General features: G+C 48.7%; 1 protein-coding gene across 2 annotated transcripts in view; it reads left to right on the top strand.

The window, feature by feature from the left end:
• Nucleotides 1–10,942: 10,942 nt before the first annotated feature.
• Nucleotides 10,943–20,405, top strand: part of LOC140105153 (vitamin D3 hydroxylase-associated protein-like) — a 31,209-nt gene continuing 21,746 nt past the window's right edge. The window contains exon 1 of one of the 2 annotated variants that reach the window (XM_072129084.1): nt 10,943–11,197. In XM_072129084.1, coding sequence (XP_071985185.1) covers nt 10,991–11,197 — 207 coding nt within the window. In that variant the 5' untranslated portion in view covers nt 10,943–10,990. Of the gene's footprint in view, nt 11,198–11,978; nt 12,412–20,405 lie in introns of those variants that run through there. The other variant, XM_072129085.1, reaches the window with a different exon arrangement.

Genomic DNA, 20,405 nt, shown 5'->3' with positions numbered 1-20,405 from the left:
TTTTTATTAAGGTTTTTGAGTTTTTTTTTGAGACCATACAAACATTCAAAAACCCAGAACCCAACAGCTTTCACATCCAAAAATATCCATTCCTGCATTCCTTACCTGACTACAATGTACATACTAGAAGAGCGGAGAGTGAAAGACATCAATTTCTTTACTGTGTGGATTTCTCTCTTTGCTGTCTGTTATTAATTCCATAATGCCTCAGTAAAACATCACAATGGCAGCTAGAGCCATAAACTTTTAGGCCTTCTAGGAGGACTGTGTACTTAGCCTTCTCTCTTCATCCTTATAAAAATCTTAAAGACCATAGGTTGATATTCAGAATAATACTGCCCCCTATGTACAAGAATATAACTACTATAATACTGCCCCCTATGTACAAGAATATAACTACTATAATACTGCCCCCTATGTACAGGAATAAAACTACTATAATACTGCCCCCTATGTACAGGAATAAAACTACTATAATACTGCCCCCTATGTACAGGAATAAAACTACTATAATACTGCCCCCTATGTACAGGAATAAAACTGTTATAATACTGCCGCTATAATTTGATGTTCTCAGTTATACAGCAGTGTATATTGTGAGTTACTGCGTTTTTCTTAGATGTGCCCAGTTAACCAAATAACACCCTACCTTGTACGGGCACATTATTTTAGCTCTCATGCTCTCCCTATAGACCTTTCTTGGGACTTGGTGACATGGATCTTGCTTTTCATTCCTCTCGAATATGAAGTTGTCCTTATAGTCTCGGTTCTTGTTCCAGAGACCCGCTAGTCTTGTGAAATGGACAACTTCTACAGTACAGGCGGTTCTGGTTTCAGGCAAGAGCATGGGATATTGAAGGGCTGATAAGATGGAGGTAGGAAATGGAGAAGTTACTTTTGTCTGCCATATTGGCACAGGCCCATCCATTCTTCTCACCACTATGGGAGCTTTCATGAACCTAGAGAAAACCTCAATGTCATTGTAGTCAGAGTAGTAGAATATCTAGAAGTTTTTGAAGAATTTCTTCTTCTACAAGTTCAGCTTCAGACGGAGCTCTACTACTTCTTCCCTTGAAGGACACGCAACACTGCCCCTCCAGGATGAACCATATTCTTATGAGCCCTGACGGGCCCTGTTGTGTGGTCACTGCCCCTCTTTCCTCTTAGAAGGCTGACGGGCCAAATCTGTCTGTCCAAATGCATATATCAACCTCCTGCCCCCCCCCCCTACATTTATTGTTCTCTCTCCTGTTCTGAGAGCCCCCAGGAGGCGCCATCGCATTATTCCATCCCCAAAGTCTGGTGACTGGGAGGATACACCAGCAGCGACACTCGCATAACTACAAGTCTGAGATGCCGCCACTCGGGGGGCAGATGGACCAGCCCCCACTGACCCTAAAGCTCACGGCCAGACAGAGGAACGAGACACATAAGCACTAGTAAAGCTTTGTCTCTCCCTCTCCTGCAGCAGTCGGGTCAGTAAGAAGAGGGAGGGGCTCACAGTTGAGCAGTCTTGTCTTCCTGCCTCCTTTTCTCTGTGTGCAGTATGTTTATCTACCTCAAGATGTCCCAACAGCAGCGGGAAGGGCACAATCTTCCCATTGCAATTTTGACTTCCGCACTGATCAGCAGATAATTGGCGAACTGCAGATCATTAGTCCATAGTCAAATTTTGTATGAAAACGGGTCTGACAAGTACGAGCTTTACTTTTTAACTCAATGGATGCTGGGCCACGTTTCTCCTTTGTCCGGGAGGATCGGGGCTCTTTTGCTCTTTCCAGTGACGGACCACCCGGGGGTGATGCTACAGGTTTGTTTTTCCCGCTCCCTTGTTACGGGTCCACAAGATAAGTTGGGCTGGGGCAGGAAGTGGGACCCGTACAAACTGGCCCTGCTGCCTGTTTGGATTGCACTCGATGGGGAACATACATAAGACTTACCTCTTCTCTGACCAAGATCTTCTTATCCTTGATTGTCATCTATGGACCCAGATCATCCTCAAACGACAAGTTCTGCACAGGTCCAATGCCATTAAAATAAAACACGAATAAACCAAGAATAATCAATATGATATATACAATAAATATAAAGAAAAACAGTAATGGTGACAACATACTTTTTTTTCGCACTCTCTCTATTTCCTACACAAGTCCCAGAGCTCATTGTCCACAGTGTAAGGCTTTTTCACCCCCCCCCCCCCCTACTTTTTTTTTCAACTGTATTTATCGAATTTTCAATTTTATGAAAAACAAAACCCTAACATAGGGTCTTCAATACAAATGTTTGGTCTAGGACCCATAGGAAACCCCCCACCCTACTTAACGTACCCCCTACTATGACATAATTAATACATAAAAAGAATAATAATACAAACACTAGAACACAACAGCTACACAAATTATCATTTCCACAAAGCCCTAAAAATTCTTCAGTGTCAGCTTCAGCCCAACACGAGGAGCGGAGATGACAGACTAGGGGACACTAAAGGAGAACCCCCTCCAAAGGAGAGAGGCCCTCCCCGTGCCCAGCCTCTCATACTCCAGAGAGCGCACCCTCACCAGGTCACCCAGAATGTTCCTAACCACCTCATCCACCGGGAGGATTTTACGCTGCGTCGATACTAAACACTGTGCGTTCCACGTGTGGTACCTGACCACTAGGCTAACTAGGTATAACGTGCAGCGGTCCCGGCCACCCAGGCCTCTGACCAACCCGGGCCAATGGATGGAAGCGCCCACCCGGTTGTACACCTCTGTGTTAAAGGGACAATGAAGCAGGAAGTGGTCCATGCTCTCCAGCAGACCACTGCACTCCTCCCGGGGACAACCCCTTTCCTCAGAGCTCCTATTTTTCAAATCGTCCTTCACACACAGCTTTCCGTGGAAGCAACGCCAAGCCAAGTCCCAAAACTTCAAGGGGATCCTGATGGAATTCAGAAGTCTCAAACCCACCCCCAGATCCCGACTTGGGCAATCCCTGAGGGCCAAAGGCTTCTGGAAATGGGTCAACAGAACCCTCTTGTCAAGGAGTTCCCAGACCCCACTGGCAAATCACCTTCAGAACCGGGTAACATAAGCCAAAAATACCCATGTGGTGTGCGAAGATCCTTCACTTGTCCTCCTGTCTCCCATTCCAGGAAGGAAGGCCACAGCCATTCCCTACAGAAGTATACCCACAGAGGCGCCCTCTCTTTCCAGAGGTTTGCAACATTGATTTATATTAACATATTCGTTAAGAATACTGCAGGGTTGACCATATACAACCCTCCTTCTTGACTAGGTTCAGCCTTTTCTCCCATAACAGCTGGAAGACCAGACCGTAGACCTAAGCCCAGAGAGGCACACACTGCCCTAATATATCAGTAACGGGAGCAGGTAACTTTTGATCAGGTTTACCCTATCCCTGAGGGTCAAAGATCAACCCTTCTACTGGCTAAGTCTCTGAGCAGCGATCATAAGCCTGCCGTCCCAGTTTTGCATGGGGTCAAATTCGATGCCAAGTATTTTGTCAGAGTATTGGGGCCCTGCAAGAGTGTCCAGGAGATCATGAGCGGGAGATCATAGCGTCCAAAGTCGAAAATGGCATTTTTTTGCCATTTTGAAAAATATAAAAAAAATTAATAAAGTGATCAAAAGGTCGTACAGTCCTAAAAATTATAGCAATGAAAACGCCATCAAAATTCGCAAAAAATTACACCACCCACAGCTCCGTACACCAAAGTATGAAATAGTTATTGGCGCCAGAAGATGGCAAAATCCCCCCCAAAATTTTTGTACAGGAAGTTTTAATTTTTTTAAATGTATGAAAACATTATAAAACCTATCCAAATTTGGTATCCCCGTAATCGTAGCGGCCCAAAGAATAAAGTAGACTTTGGTCATTTTTTTAGTCATTTGGTGCGCACAGTGAAAGCTGTAAAATCCAAGCCCACAAGAAAACATCGCAAATGTGTTTTTTCACTGCATTTGGAATTCTTTTCCCGCTTCCCAGTACAGGGCATGGAATATTAAATACTGTCAATACGAAGTGCAATTTGTTACGCAGAGAATAAGCCGTCACACAGCTCTTTATGTGGGAAAATAAAAAAGTTATAGATTTATGAAGGTGGTGAGTGAAAAATGGAAGTGAAAAAACTAAAAAAGGCCAAGTCGTTAAGGGGTTAAAGGTCTTATAAAAGCCATCCGAATCCGGCGATTTGTTGAGGGCAAGCCCTTTAATTGCCAGGCTGACTTCCTTGTCCCTGATTATCCCTGTCAAAACATCAAGAGAGGGGGCTACTCCTAACTCGGGAACAGATCTATATTCTACATGCCCAAGAGGTGTGAGTAAAAGGATCTTGCAACCTCCAGGATCCACGATCTGGACCTTTTCAGGGACCCCGTACTGTCAACCAGAGCTGTAACAACTTTACTACTTACTGACATCTTGCAGTTCCTGTCCGGGTCGGGTGAGCGGTATTTCCCGTAATCCCTATCGAAAACCACCTCGTACTGACACCTCTTCAGCAAAGATTTCACTCTGGAGATGTCCTCACGACTACCTCCAGTTGAGACAATGGGGGTCATTTACTAAGGGCCCGAATCGCGTTTTTATGGCTTTTTACCCGTTTTGCTGCGATTTTCCCTGAATTGCCCCGGGTTTTTGGCGCACGCGATCGGATTGTGGCGCATCGACACTGGCGTGCACGCAACAGAAATCGTGGGGCGTCGCCGTACGAAAACCCGACGGGTTCAGAAAACCACCTGGCTCTGAAGAAAGTCCTCAATGCATTGTTTTATCTCTGCTTCATCCATGAAAAAATTAATTGAGCTTCCAGTAGCCTCTTCCCATCCAGGGGGTCTTTGTAACATTCAGAGAAAACAAAATAAGGCTACATTCACACAATGCGGCGGGCATACATCGGCATGTCCTATCTTTTCCCGGGCTATGTACCTCTCCCGTACAGGGCCGTGAGCCCATAGAAATGTATGGGGGACGTATATCGGCCGTATATACGTCCCCCATACATGTGTGTGAATGTAGCCTTAGACAGTGGTCGGAGAACTCCACCTCAACAACAGAAACTGCTGAAGAAATGGCTTCTTCCTTTAAATAATACCTGTCTATTCTAGACCTGCAGCTACCCCTATAATAGGTGAACCCCGCATGGCCTGGGGTGTGCCGGATGTGGACATCCACCAGGCGAGCCTCACTAGCTATGCTATTATGTGCTACGCTATCATAAGTCAGCTTGTCTCTGGAACCTCCCCTATCCTGGGACCTCGTGACAGCATTGAAGTCCCCTCCAAAGACCACCTGCCGACTTGTAAAAAGGTAGGGCTTGATCCTCATAAAGAGACATTTTCTATACTGGGAACCATAAATGTTAATAAGACGAAGTTCTTGTCCCTTCATGAGGTCATCCAGGATCAGGCACCTCCCCATTTCTAACTCAATAACTTGTCTGCATTCTACCGGTGCTGTAAAAAGGACCGCCACTCCGCTATACGGCTCGGCCGCAAGAGACCAATAGGAAGGCCCGTGTCTCCATTCCCTCTTAGCCCTATACATGACTGCCAAATTTGGCAGCCTGATCTCCTGCAAAAATAAAATGTCGGCTTCAACGTGGTCAAGAAAATCGAAGCCCGCAAATCTAGCCGCATCAGACTTAATACTGGCAACAATAATGGATGCCAGTGTCAACGGAGTGGGTGCCGCCATCATGAGTGATTGAGTTGGATGTCGTACTTTTTCCCTCCCCCTTCCTTGCCACCGTCTGATGGGGAGCAACCTCTACGCTTAAGGGAGACGGATATATCCATTGCCTCCTTGGTCACCCCACCGTCAGACTCCTCGTCATCATCAGCAGATTTCGGGTCAGTATGTCCCCTTGAAGACCTTCATCCTCCAAGGAGGGAGACTCGGCGCCCCCCTCAGGACCTTCCGTCACTGACTCCAGACCTTCCTCTTCAGAGGAGATATGCTTGAGGGCTTGGAAACGGTTAGACAGAACAATCAAAGGGGAGGGGCTTTGGCCTTCCTTTGAAGCGGCAGAAGCTTTTATAGCTTTGCATTTTTTCTTTTTGGCACCCTTCTTATGTTTTTCATCTAGCCACCTCCTATTGTCTTTACCCATAGTCTCATAAAGTGAGGAACCATAGGCGATGGCCTCTTCATCGGAGTCCTGTTCCCCTAGGGCCTCGGCTGCGGTAGCACTTTTCTCTGTAACAGGGCTATGGCTCCCCCAGCAGCCTGGGGATCCCCAAGCTCTCTGCTCCTTCGACGACCTACAAGTCGCCTCAAGGGCGGCATAGTTTTGCCTTTCTTCCTTGGCCCTGTGCCCCTTCAGCCCTAGCAGAACCATCCACAGCAGGAGCAACCACTCTGCTCTCTCCCACTGGGGCTCCAACTATTTTGGCTAAGGAGCGAGTGCAGCGACTGAATGGGTGACCAAGCTCACCACACAGATGACACCTGATCTGCTCACAGTTTGCGGCAAGATGACCATTGCGCACTTCTGCACATGGCAGTTGGCGACAAAGTGCGTGGGATCACCGCATCTGTGGCAAACTTTTGGCTGCCCCTGGTAAAAGATCAGGATTCTGTCCCTCCCCAAGAAAGTTGAGAAGGGAATGTGGGTGATCGTGCCTCCTGAACACCTCCTGACCAGATGCCAAACTCATCCAAGTTCTTTTTTGGAACTGACACTTCACCATACCTGTTCAACCAGGTCATAATATCCATGCATGAAAGGGAATCATTACATTTTAAAACGGTCACCCTCTTGACCTCATTCTGACAGGACACTGCTTGTACAGTGAAATCCTGCCATCCGGGCTCATTGCACCTCAGCTCATAATTTCTACCAAAAGAGCTCAAGGCCCTCCGGCCGAACAAAGCTGATGTAAAAAATGTGGGTGCCATAGGGATGTATCAAGGCAAAGATGTCAACTGTCTTGAAGTTCATCCTCAGAAGGAGCTCTACTACCACATTCCTATGAGCCCACACACCACACCGTGTCTCCCCTTCATCTCCCCAGGACAGGCAGCCGACCCCTGGCTTGAGACAGTCCAATTCACCTTCACTCCAGCTTCCATTTTTTTTTGCTTCAGGAGGATCTGGTCCCTTTGCCCCAACTGCCTTTGCAGCTGGAGCACTCGCTGTTGGCTCTAGTGCCAGGCCGCCCCCCCTCACACTGAGGGACGAACCCGAACACCAGAACCAAGATATGCTGCGCCCGCTGCCGGCCTGCCCTCACTATTAAGCCTCATTGCTGATTTCGGCCCCATGTCACCTTTGCTACCACGATCAGAGATGATGTCTGTTGCCATTAGCTTTGATACAGGTTTTATCTTCCCACTCTCTTGTCCACAACAGAACTCGAGCGGGAAGTGGGACTTGTACAATGGGCTTTCCATTTTACATTGGTGGGAGGTGCACAGGGTGGGGAACATACACCAGTCTTACCTCCTCTGTGGCCGAGATCTTCTTAGCCTTGATCTTCATTTTCATCTCCGGTCCCAGATCATCACCAAACGATAAGTTCTGCATGTGGACCAAAGACTCGAGGAGGCGTATCCACACCATGATGGCTGTAGTTGTCTTCCCCCTCACCAGCAGAGCTGAAGTCTGATGGTAAAGCCACCCGCTCTGCAGGGGGCCTTCTCTACGTAGTCTGATGGATACAGCTGATGCTCCGGGGCAGTCTCTTCTACGACCTCCTCATCCATCTGCGACTGGAGCCCCTTCAGTCTTCTGATTTTATCCTCCTCCATTTATCGGAACCGGTCGTCGTTCTCCACCTTCTATCTGAAGGTTCTCCTGTGCTGCAGGATGATGATCTTCCTTCCCTCCAGAGAGTTGATGTCGGTCTTGAGCCTATTCACCAGCTCCACAAGCTCCACTTTGCTAGCCTTGGTCGCTGTAGCAATCTTTGCCCGGGTCTCTCGCAGCTCCTCCCGGAACCGCCACAAGGTCTTACTGGCTTCTTCACGGAGGCTCTCAAAAATGCGGGTGATGTAGCTGACATCAGGCTCCCGGGCTTTCCGCACCCATCACTCCTGGTCACCCCCGTGAGTACTTAGCTGTGAGGTTGCTCCAGAAGGAGTGCTGCTTGATCTTGCCTCTTCACCTCCACATGGGACCTTTTGGCGTCCATGACTCTCAGGCTGCAACCTGCGTGGAGCTGCACTGCCGCGAATCCGCTCCGATCTCCTCATCACCGCTGGCTTGGCCGGTTGCTGTATCTCTCCAGCTCCCGCCGGCCTAGTCTGGGAACTGGAGGCCTTAGACTGGCGTCCGATGTTCTTACCCAGGACCGGCACTCTCTGGGGAGAAAATACTGGGTTCTGCTGGATCACAAACACAGAGAGAGCACCTGGGCTTCAATCAGAACCACACCCACACACTGACCACTTCCTTCTCCTGTATATATGGACAGTGCACAGTACTACTTCTCCTGTGTGTATATATATATAGTGCACAGTACCACTTCTCCAGTGTCTATAGACAGTGCACAGTACTACTTCTCCTGTATATATGGGCAGTTCACAGTACAGGCGGTCCCCTACTTAAGGACACCTGACTTACAGACAACCCATAGTTACAGACAGACCCCTCTGCCCACTGTGACCTCTGGTGAAGCTTTCTGGATGCTTTACTATAGCCCCAGACTGCAATGATGAGCTGTAAGGTGTCTGTAATGAAGCTTTATTGATAATCCTGGGTCCAATTACAGCAAAAATTTTGAAACTCCAATTGTCACTGGGACAAAAGAAAAAAAATTGTCCAGAACTTCAATTATAAAATATACAGTTTCGACTTACATACAAATTCAACTTAAGAACAAACCTCCAGACCCTATCTTGTATGTAACCCGGGGACTGCCTGTACTACTTCTCCTGTATATATGGGCAGTGCACAGTACTACTTCTCCTGTATATATGGACAGTGCACAGTACTACTTCTCCTGTATATATGGACAGTGCACAGTACTACTTCTCCTGTATATATGGACAGTGCACAGTACTACTTCTCCTGTATATATGGACAGTGCACAGTACTACTTCTCCTGTATATATGGACAGTGCACAGTACTACTTCTCCTGTATATATAGGCAGTGCACAGTACTCCTCCTCCTGTATATATGGGCAGTGCACATTACTACTTCTCCTGTATATATGGGCAGTGCACAGTACTACTTCTCCTGTATATATGAGCAGTGCACAGTACTACTTCTCCTGTATATATACAGTGCACAGTACTACTCCTGTATATATACAGTGCACAGTACTACTTCTCCTGTATATATGGACAGGGCACAGTGCTTCTTCTCCTGTATATATATATGGGCAGTGCACAGTACTACTTCTCCTGTATATATGGGCAGTGCACAGTACTAATTCTCCTGTATATATATGGACAGTGCACAGTACTACTTCTCCTGTATATATGGACAGTGCACAGTACAACTTCTCCTGTATATATATGGGCAGTGCACAGTACTACTTCTCCTGTATATATGGACAGTGCATAGTACTACTTCTCCTGTATATATGGACAGTGCATAGTACTACTTCTCCTGTATATATGGGCAGTGCACAGTACAACTTCTCCTGTATATATATGGGCAGTGCACAGTACTACTTCTCCTGTATATATGGGCAGTGCATAGTACTACTTCTCCTGTATATATGGGCAGTGCACAGTACTACTTCCCCTGTATATATGGGCAGTACACAGTACTACTTCTCCTGTATATATGGGCAGTACACAGTACTACTTCTCCTGTATATATGGGCAGTGCACAGTACTACTTCTCCTGTATATATGGGCAGTACACAGTACTACTTCTCCTGTATTTATGGACAGTGCACAGTACTACTTCCCCTGTATATATGGGCAGCGCACAGTACTACTTCTCCTGTATATATGGGCAGCGCACAGTACTACTTCTCCTGTATATATGGGCAGTGCACAGTACTACTTCCCCTGTATATATGGGCAGCGCACAGTACTACTTCTCCTGTATATATGGGCAGCGCACAGTACTACTTCTCCTGTATATATGGGCAGTGCACAGTACTACTTCTCCTGTATATATGGGTAGTGCACAGTACTACTTCTCCTGTATTTATGGGCAGTGCACAGTACTATATCTCCTGTATATATGGACAGGGCACAGTACTACTTCTCCTGTATATATAGTGTACAGTACTACTGCTCCTGTATATATAGTGTACAGTACTACTGCTCCTGTATATATAGTGTACAGTACTACTTCTCCTGTATATATGGACAGGGCACAGTACTACTTCTCCTGTATATATGGGCAGTGCACAGTACTAGTTCTCCTGTATATATGGACAGTGCACAGTACAACTTCTCCTGTATATATGGGCAGTGCACAGTACTACTTCCCTTGTATATAAATATATGGGCAGTGCACAGTACAACTTCTCCTGTATATATGGGCAGTGCACAGTACTAGTTCTCCTCTATATATGGACAGTGCACAGTACTACTTCTCCTGTATATATGGGCAGTGCACAGTACTAGTTCTCCTGTATATATGGACAGTGCACAGTACTACTTCTCCTGTATATGTGGACAGTGCACAGTACTACTTCTCCTGTATATATGGACAGTGCACAGTACTACTTCTCCTGTATATATGGGCAGTGCACAGTACTACTTCTCCTGTATATATGGACAGGGCACAGTACTACTTCTCCTGTATATATGGACAGGGCACAGTACCACTTCTGTATATATGGGCAGTGCACAGTACCACTTCTGTATATATGGACAGGGCACAGTACTACTTCTCCTGTATATATGGGCAGTGCACAGTACTACTTCCCTTGTATATATGGGCAGTGCACAGTACCACTTCTGGCAGTGCATGTTGCTGGTCTCCGGTGTCTCCTGGGACGGGCTCCAGGGTCTCTTGGCCTGGGGTGTGACATGTTTGGTGACATTTGTTGGGTCTCGGCTCCGGAGAGGCCATCATGCTGCTGCGGCTCCTCGCCTTTCTGCTCCCTGAGTTCCTTGTGGACCTGGTTCTGGTTCTCCTACTCCTGGTTCTGGTCGGCATCTACCTGGTCATACAATGGATGAGAGAGCGGCGCTCCAGGATGATGATAGAGCGGGCGAGGATGCAGAGGGAGAGCGCCCTGCAGGCCATGGAGAAGAAGACCCTGCGCTATAAGTCCTGGGTATGAGACTGCTCAAATATCATCCCAAACCCTGACCCGTATGGGGTGTATATATGTATATAGGGTGTAAGGTGTATGTATAGGTGTGTACCACCTGGATATATATGGGGTGCATAAATGGTGTAAGGTGTATGTATAGGGGTGTATCTGGGTATATAGGGAGTGTATATAGGGTGCATGGTGTATGTATAGGTGTGTACCTGGGTATATAGGGAGTGTATATAGGGTGCATGGTGTATGTATAGGTGTGTACCTGGGTGTATAGGGAGTGTATATAGGGTGCATGGTGTATGTATAGGTGTGTACCTGGGTGTATAGGGAGTGTATATAGGGTGCATGGTGTATGTATAGGGGTGTATCTGGGTATATAGGGAGTGTATATAGGGTGCATGGTGTATGTATAGGGGTGTACCTGGGTGTATAGGGACTATATAGGGTGTAAGGTGTATGTGAAATGGGGTACCTGGGTATATAGGGGGTGCATGTATAGGTGTGTACCTGGGTATTTAGGGGTTGTAAACAGGGTGTATGTGTAGGTGTGTACCTGCGTATATTCTGGATGTATATACAGTGTAATGTGTATGTATAGGTGTATACCGGATGTACATTGTGTATAGATGAGACTGTGGGGCCACATATTTGTCTCCATCTTTCCCTGTAGTCACTGCATTATAAGACTTCTGGTTTTCTATCCACGTTCCAGTAGCTCTAGGGTTAACCTCCCCCCCACATCCTGGCACCCCTCCACCTTCTATTTTCGGGAGGCTTCTGCTCCAGTGTCTGATGCTGGGATCTGCCCCTGGCGCTGAGATTTCATGTACTGGACCTTGTAGCTCCACATGAGATCCACAGTTTAGTACTGGATGGTCTGGTGGTCAGTACTGGGTTCTGTAGGGTCTGGTGGTCAGTACTGGGTTCTGTAGGGTCTGGTGGTCAGTACTCGGTTCTGTAAGGGCTGGTGGTCAGTACTCGGTACTGCGAGGTCCATTGGTCAGTGTTTGGAGAGTCGCAGCGCCACTATCATGTTGTGGTCAGTTTTGGAATTTGCTGTTAACCATTTGCTGCTCGCCCTCTTCTGCTGCTTCGTGGCTTCCACCTTCGTCTTAAGATGCTTCAACCGACTGCGCTGCAACCTGAAGATCGAGAAGGCACAGAAGCTGCGGGAGGATGCCCTGCATATGATGGACAGACGTATTGCAGACTTCAAGAGACAGGTAACAATGCACCGCCACATTGAGATTGTCAGCTCTGCAGACCAGGCTGCCTCCGATGCTCCTGAATCTGGACACCTGTTTGTGTTGGGGTTATGTGGTCTGTCCAACAAGGATCAGGTGCTCATTGGTGGAGGGATGGTGGGTGATGGGATCATGAAGGGCACAGTGGTGGAGGGATGGCAGGGGATTGGATCACGAAGGGCTCAGTGGTGGAGGGATGGTGGGTTATGGGATCATGAAGGGCTCAGTGGTGGAGGGATGGTGGGTTATGGGATCATGAAGGGCACAGTGGTTGTGAGATGGTGGGTGATTGGATCGTGAAGTGCTCAGCGGTGGAGGGATGGTGGGTGATAGGTTAATGATGTGCTCAGTGGTGGAGGGATGATGAGTTATGGGATCATGATGTGCTCAGTGGTGGAGGGGTGGTGGGTGATGGGATCATGAAGTGCTCAGTGGTGGAGGGATGGTGGGTTATGGGATCATGAAGGGCTCAGTGGTGGAGGGATGGTGGGTGATGGGATCATGAAGGGCACAGTGGTTGTGAGATGGTGGGTGATTGGATCGTGAAGTGCTCAGTGGTGGAGGGATGGTGGGTGATAGGTTAATGATGTGCTCAGTGGTGGAGGGATGATGAGTTATGGGATCATGAAGGGCTCAGTGGTGGAGGGATGGTGGGTGATGGGATCATGAAGGGCTCAGTGGTGGAGGGATGGTGGGTGATAGGTTAATGATGTGCTCAATGGTGGAGGGATGATGAGTTATGGGATCATGATGTGCTCAGTGGTGGAGGGATGGTGGGTTATGGGATCATGATGTGCTCAATGGTGGAGGGATGGTGGGTGATAGGTTAATGATGTGCTCAGTGGTGGAGGGATGATGAGTTATGGGATCATGGAGTGCTCAATGGTGGAGGGATGGTGGGTGATAGGTTAATGATGTGCTCAGTGGTGGAGGGATGGTGGGTGATGGGATCATGAAGGGCTCAGTGGTGGAGGGATGATGAGTTATGGGATCATGGAGTGCTCAATGGTGGAGGGATGGCAGGGGATTGGATCATGAAGGGCTCAGTGGTGGAGGGATGGTGGGTGATGGGATCATGAAGGGCACAGTGGTGGAGGGATGATGAGTTATGGGATCATGATGTGCTCAGTGGTGGAGGGATGGTGGGTGATGGGATCATGAAGGGCTCAGTGGTGGAGGGATGATGAGTTATGGGATCATGATGTGCTCAGTGGTGGAGGTATGGTGGGTGATGGGATCATGAAGTGCTCAGTGGTAGAGGGATGATGAGTTATGGGATCATGCAGTGCTCAGTGGTGCTGGGAAGGTGGGTGATGGGATCATGAAGTTTTCAGTGGTGAAGGGAAGGTGGGTGATGGGATCATGAAGGGCACAGTGGTGGAGGGATGGTGGGTTATGGGATCATGAAGGGCACAGTGGTTGTGAGATGGTGGGTGACTGGATCGTGAGGTGCTCAGCGGTGGAGGGATGGTGGGTGATAGGTTAATGATGTGCTCAGTGGTGGAGGGATGATGAGTTATGGGATCATGATGTGCTCAGTGGTGGAGGGATGATGAGTTATGGGATCATGAAGTGCTCAGTGGTAGAGGGATGATGAGTTATGGGATCATGATGTGCTCAGTGGTAGAGGGATGGTGGGTGATGGGATCATGAAGGGCACAGTGTTTGTGAGATGGTGGGTGATTGGATCGTGAAGTGCTCAGCGGTGGAGGGATGGTGGGTGATAGGTTAATGATGTGCTCAGTGGTGGAGGGATGGTGAGTTATGGGATCATGATGTGCTCAGTGGTGGAGAGATGGTGGGTGATGGGATCATGAAGTGCTCAGTGGTGGAGGGATGGTGGGTGATGGGATCATGAAGTGCTCAGTGGTGGAGAGATGGTGGGTGATGGGATCATGAAGGGCACAGTGGTTGTGAGATGGTGGGTGATTGGATCGTGAAGTGCTCAGCGGTGGAGGGATGGTGGGTGATAGGTTAATGATGTGCTCAGTGGTGGAGGGATGGTTGGTGATGGGATCATGAAGGGCTCAGTGGTGGAGGGATGGTGGGTGATGGGATCATGAAGTGCCATGTACAATGGATGTCAAGCTGGATAGTAGATTTGGGGTACGATGAGGTGTAAATATGGTCAATGTTGAGGTGCAGTATGGAGATGATATAGTGGACTATAGTTTTGGGGCAAATTGAGATACATTGGACAGTGGGTGCAATTTGGTACATTTATAGTAAACTGTTGGTGGATAGATGTTGAGATGCTCTATGGAGGAGGTAGAGAGGAGAGTAGGTGGGACGGATTTTGAGGTGCACTGTGCAGACGTGCCGTACACTGGGTGCAATTGATGATATGGATATGCTGGACAGATCTCATGTCTCTGTTCCTATCTAATGGTGGGCGCCAGCCCTTCCCCGCTGTATTGGGTAATACTTGGAGCTGGAGCCAGGCTAGCAGCATGTCCTGCAATCTCTCCCCTACATTCCATCTCCTGGCACTGAAAACAATCACTCGTAGTTCTGAATTCTTGTAAACAAGCCCCCCAGCTCCCCTTTTCTCCCCTTCACCTTCGCTCTCCTGCCCGCCCCCAATCTAAACCAGTGAGGAGAAACATGTCCAAAACAAACAGGGGCTTGAGAAAGACAACACGTTCCTGCAATGTGAGGGGCAAAGACATCCTGCGCAGACACCAGGGGAGACGTCCTCCTCTCATGTCTGGAATGTTTTGAAATTGAATTTATAGATCTCAACCGTCCTGCATTTCTACATCTGTCCTGCTGTCCTGGGCGGCATGAAATAGGTTCTGGGTCTTCAGGAGGCAGATACAGTTGATTACTATAATGATACAGAGTGTCAGTTATCCGGATAATCACAGGTCCTCTGTCACTTATGCTGGTAGGCACAATGTGATGTCATCACACCTGCCGACTTCAGAGTAGGCAGCACTGTTGGGTAGGGATAAGGAGAGGTAAGTATCTGATGTTATTTTATGTAGTATACTGGAACAGGAGGAGGAGTGGGGACACAATGCTAAGGGTTAGGAGAAGAGGGGCCATAATCCTAGGGGGCAAGAAGAGAGGAGCCACAATCTGAAGTGGCTGGAGGAGAGAGGAGCCACAATCCTAAAGGACAGGAGGAGCGGGACCTCAATTCTAAAAGGCAGGAGGAGGTAACTAAGGGGCAGGAGAGATGGGACAAAATCCTAGGGGGCTGGAGGTAAGGGCCGCAATGTTTGGGGGAGGAGAGAAGCCACAATCCTAAGGGGCAGGAGGAGAGAGAGTCCATAATCCTAAGGAGCAGGAGGTGAGGAGCTACAATACTAAGGAGCATCAGGATAGAGGACCACAATCCTTAAAATCTTGGGTGAAAGGTACCACAATCCTTAGGAGCAGGAGGAGAAAGGGGTCACAATTCTAAGGGGCATGAGAAGAGGGACCACAAATATAGGGAACAGGAGGAGAGAGGCCACAATGCCAAGGGGCAGCAGAAGAGAGAGGCCACAATGCCAAGGGGCAGCAGAAGAGAGAGGCCACAATGCCAAGGGGCAGCGGAAGAGAGAGGCCACAATGCCAAGGGGCAGCGGAAGAGAGAGGCCACAATGCCAAGGGGCAGCGGAAGAGAGAGGCCACAATGCCAAGGGGCAGCGGAAGAGAGAGGCCACAATGCCAAGGGGCAGCGGAAGAGAGAGGCCACAATGCCAAGGGGCAGCGGAAGAGAGAGGCCACAATGCCAAGGGGCAGCGGAAGAGAGCGGCCACAATGCCAAGGGGCAGCGGAAGAGAGCGGCCACAATGCCAAGGGGCAGCGGAAGAGAGCGGCCACAATGCCAAGGGGCAGCGGAAGAGAGCGGCCACAATGCCAAGGGGCAGCGGAAGAGAGCGGCCACAATGCCAAGGGGCAGCGGAAGAGAGAGGCCACAATGCCAAGGGGCAGCGGAAGAGAGAGGCCACAATGCCAAGGGGCAGCGGAAGAGAGAGGCCACAATGCCAAGGGGCAGCGGAAGAGAGAGGCCACAACCATAAGGAACCAGAGGAGTGGGGCCTCAACCCTAACCCTAAGAGGAAGGAAGAGAAGTATCACAATCTCAAGGGGCAGGAGGAGAGGGGCCACAATCCTAAGGGGCAGGAGGAGAGAAGTACCACAATCTCAAGGGGCAGGAGGAGAGAAGTACCACAATCTCAAGGGGCATTTATAGTAAACAGTTGGTTGGTAGATGTTGAAATGAGCTACGGTGGAGGTAGGGAGGACAGTAGGTGGGATGGATTTTGAGGTGTACTGTGCTGCAGGAATGGAGGACAGTTGGTGGAATGGATTTTGAGGTGCACTGTGCAGACGTGGTGGACACTGAGTGCAATTGATGATATGGATATGCTGGACAGGTCTCTTACACTCACCGGCCACTTTATTAGGTACACCATGCTAGTAACGGGTTGGACCCCCTTTTGCCTTCAGAACTGCCTCAATTCTTCGTGGCACAGATACAACAAGGTGCTGGAAGCTCCTCAGAGATTTTGGTCCATATTGACATGATGGCATCACACAGTTGCCGCAAATTTGTCGGCTGCACATCCATGATGCGAATCTCCCGTTCCACCACATCCCAAAGATGCTCTATTGGATTGAGATCTGGTGACTGTGGAGGCCATTGGAGTCCAGTGACCTCATTGTCATGTTCAAGAAACCAGTCTGAGATGATTCCAGCTTTATGACATGGCGCATTATCCTGCTGAAAGTAGCCATCAGATGTTACAGGGTACATTGTGCTCATAAAGGGATGGACATGGGCAGCAACAATACTCAGGCAGGCTGTGGCGTTGCAACGATGCTCAATTGGTACCCAGGGGCCCAAAGAGTGCCAAGAAAATATTCCCCACACCATGACACCACCACCACCAGCCTGAACTGTTGATACAAGGCAGGATGGATCCATGCTTTCATGTTGTTGACGCCAAATTCTGACCCTACCATCCGAATGTCGCAGCAGAAATTGAGACTCATCAGACCAGGCAACGTTTTTCCAATCTTCTACTGTCCAATTTCGATGAGCTTGTGCAAATTGTAGCCTCAGTTTCCTGTTCTTAGCTGAAAGGAGGGCACCCGGTGTGGTCTTCTGCTGCTGTAGCCCATCTGCCTCAAAGTTGGACGTACTGTGCGTTCAGAGATGCTCTTCTGCCTACCTTGGTTGTAACGGGTGGCGATTTGAGTCACTGTTGCCTTTCTATCAGCTCGAACCAGTCTGCCCATTCTCCTCTGACCTCTGGCATCAACAAGGCATTTCCGCTCACAGAACTGCCGCTCACTGGATGTTTTTTCTTTTTCGGACCATTCTCTGTAAACCCTAGAGATGGTTGTGCGTGAAAATCCCAGTAGATCAGCAGTTTCTGAAATACTCAGACCAGCCCTTCTGGCACCAACAACCATGCCACGTTCAAAGGCCTCAAATCACCTTTCTTCCCCATACTGATGCTCGGGAGAACTGCAGGAGATTGTCTTGACCATGTCTACATGCCTAAATGCCGCCATGTGATTGGCTGATTAGAAATCAAGTGTTAACCAGCAGTTGGACAGGTGTACCTAATAAAGTGGCCGGTGAGTGTATGTCTCTGTTCCTATGTGAGGGTGGCCGCCAGCCCTTCCCCGGTGTATTGGGTAATACTTGGAGCTGGAGCCAGGCTAGCAGCATGTCCTGCAGTCTCTCCCCTACATTCCATCTCCTGGCACTGAAAACAATCACTTGTAGTTCTGAATTCTTGTAAACAAGCCCCCCAGCTCCCCTTTTCTCCCCTTCACCTTCGCTCTCCTGCCCTCCCCCAATCTAAACCAGTGAGGAGAAACATGTCCAAAACAAACAGGGGCTTGAGAAAGACAACACGTTCCTGCAATGTGAGGGGCAAAGACATCCTGCGCAGACACCAGGGGAGACGTCCTCCTCTCATGTCTGGAATTTAATTTATAGATCTCAACCGTCCTGCATTTCTAGTTCTGTCCTGCTGTCCTGGGCGGCATGAGATAGGTTCTGGGTCTTCTGGAGGCAGATACAGTTGATTACTATAATGATACAGAGTGTCAGTTCTCCATATAATCACAGGTCCTCTGTCACTTATGCTGGTAGGCACAATGTGATGTCTTCACACCTGCCAACTTCAGAGCAGTGTGTACTAGAGGCAGCACTGTTATGGGTGGGACGAGGAGAGGTAATTATCTGATGTTATTTTATTTAATATACTGGAACAGGAGGAGGAGTGGGTGGAGGAGAGGGGCCACAATCCTAAACGGCAGGAGGAGGGAGAGGGGGGCCACAATCCTAGGGGGCTGGAGGTAAGGGCCTCAATGTTTAGGGGAGGAGAGAAGCCACAATCCTAAGGGGCTGGGGGAGAGAGGGACCTCAATCCAGAAGGGGCCACAATCTCAAGAGGAAGGAGGAGAGGGTCCACAACCATAAGGAACAGGAGAAGACGGGTCACAATCCTAAAGGACGGGAGGAGATGGATCACAATCCTAAGGGGCAGGAGGAAAGAGGGGGTCACAATCTCAAGGGGCGGAGCCAGAAGAACCACAATCTCAAGAGGTAGGAGGAGATGGGCCACAATCTAAAGGGATGGAAGAATAGGGACCATGATCCCAAGGGGCAGATGGAAAGGGGTCACAATCCTAAGGGGCAGGAGGAGAGGGCCCCAATCTTAAGGGGAAGGAGCAGAGGGGCCACATTCTCAAGGGGTAGGAGGAATGGGACCACAATTTCAATGGACACAATCTTAGGAGATAGTAGGAGGGAAGAGGCTAAGATTCTAAAAGGAAGGAGCAGAGGGACCACGTTATAATAATAATTCTTTATATAGTGCACACAGATTACGCAGCACTACACAGATGAAGCCAAATCAGTCCCTATCACCAATGGGGCGTGCAATCTTATCAAACTACTGGTATGTTTTGGAGTGTGGAAGGAAACCGGAGTACCTGGAGGAAGCCCACCAAAAACAGAGAGAACATACAAACTCTTTGCTGATGTTGACCTGGATTGGACTTGAACCCAGGACCCCAGCAATGCAAAGCGGTAGTGCTCACCACTGAGCCACCGTGCAAGCGGCTCGAGAAGAGTGGCCATAATCTCAAGGGGTAGGAGGAGAGGGGTCACAATGTTTGGGGGATGTTTTCTGGGAAACTGAAAAGGAGGTGCACATATTATCCATATGCTCTATTGTCAGTAGAAATGTAATGATGGGTCATTGTTATACGTATAACGATCATTGTATTGGGGGCGAGGTAATATGTCATGGACCCCTCCGGCTGTTATACAGTGTATTATGTGGTGTGTGTGATGGACCCTTCCGGCTGTTATACAGTGTATTATGTGGTGTGTGATAGACCCCTCCGGCTGTTATACAGTGTATTATGTGGTGTGTGTCATGGACCCCTCCGGCTGTTATACGGTGTATTATGTGGTGTGTGTCATGGACCCCTCCGTCTGTTATACGGTGTATTATGTGGTGTGTGTGATGGACCCTTCCGGCTGTTATACGGTGTATTATGTGGTGTGTGTGATGGACCCTTCCGGCTGTTATACGGTGTATTATGTGCTGTGTGTGATGGACCCCTCCGGCTGTTATACAGTGTATTATGTGGTGTGTGATGGACTCTTCCGGCTGTTATACGGTGTATTATGTGGTGTGTGTGATGGACCCTTCCGGCTGTTATACGGTGTATTATGTGCTGTGTGTGATGGACCCCTCCGGCTGTTATACGGTGTATTATGTGGTGTGTGATGGACCCCTCCGGCTGTTATACGGTGTATTATGTGGTGTGTCATGGACCCCTCCGGCTGTTATACAGTGTATTATGTGGTGTGTGATGGACCCCTCCGGCTGTTATACAGTGTATTATGTGGTGTGTGTGATGGACCCCTCCGGCTGTTATACAGTGTATTATGTGGTGTGTGATGGACCCCTCCGGCTGTTATACAGTGTATTATGTGGTGTGTGATA

The sequence above is a fragment of the Engystomops pustulosus genome, chromosome 10 (assembly GCF_040894005.1).
Source record: "Engystomops pustulosus chromosome 10, aEngPut4.maternal, whole genome shotgun sequence".
NCBI lineage: Eukaryota > Metazoa > Chordata > Amphibia > Anura > Leptodactylidae > Engystomops > Engystomops pustulosus.
The sequence above is the reverse complement of the archived record's forward strand: the minus strand, read 5'-3'. Positions and strand labels throughout refer to the sequence as shown.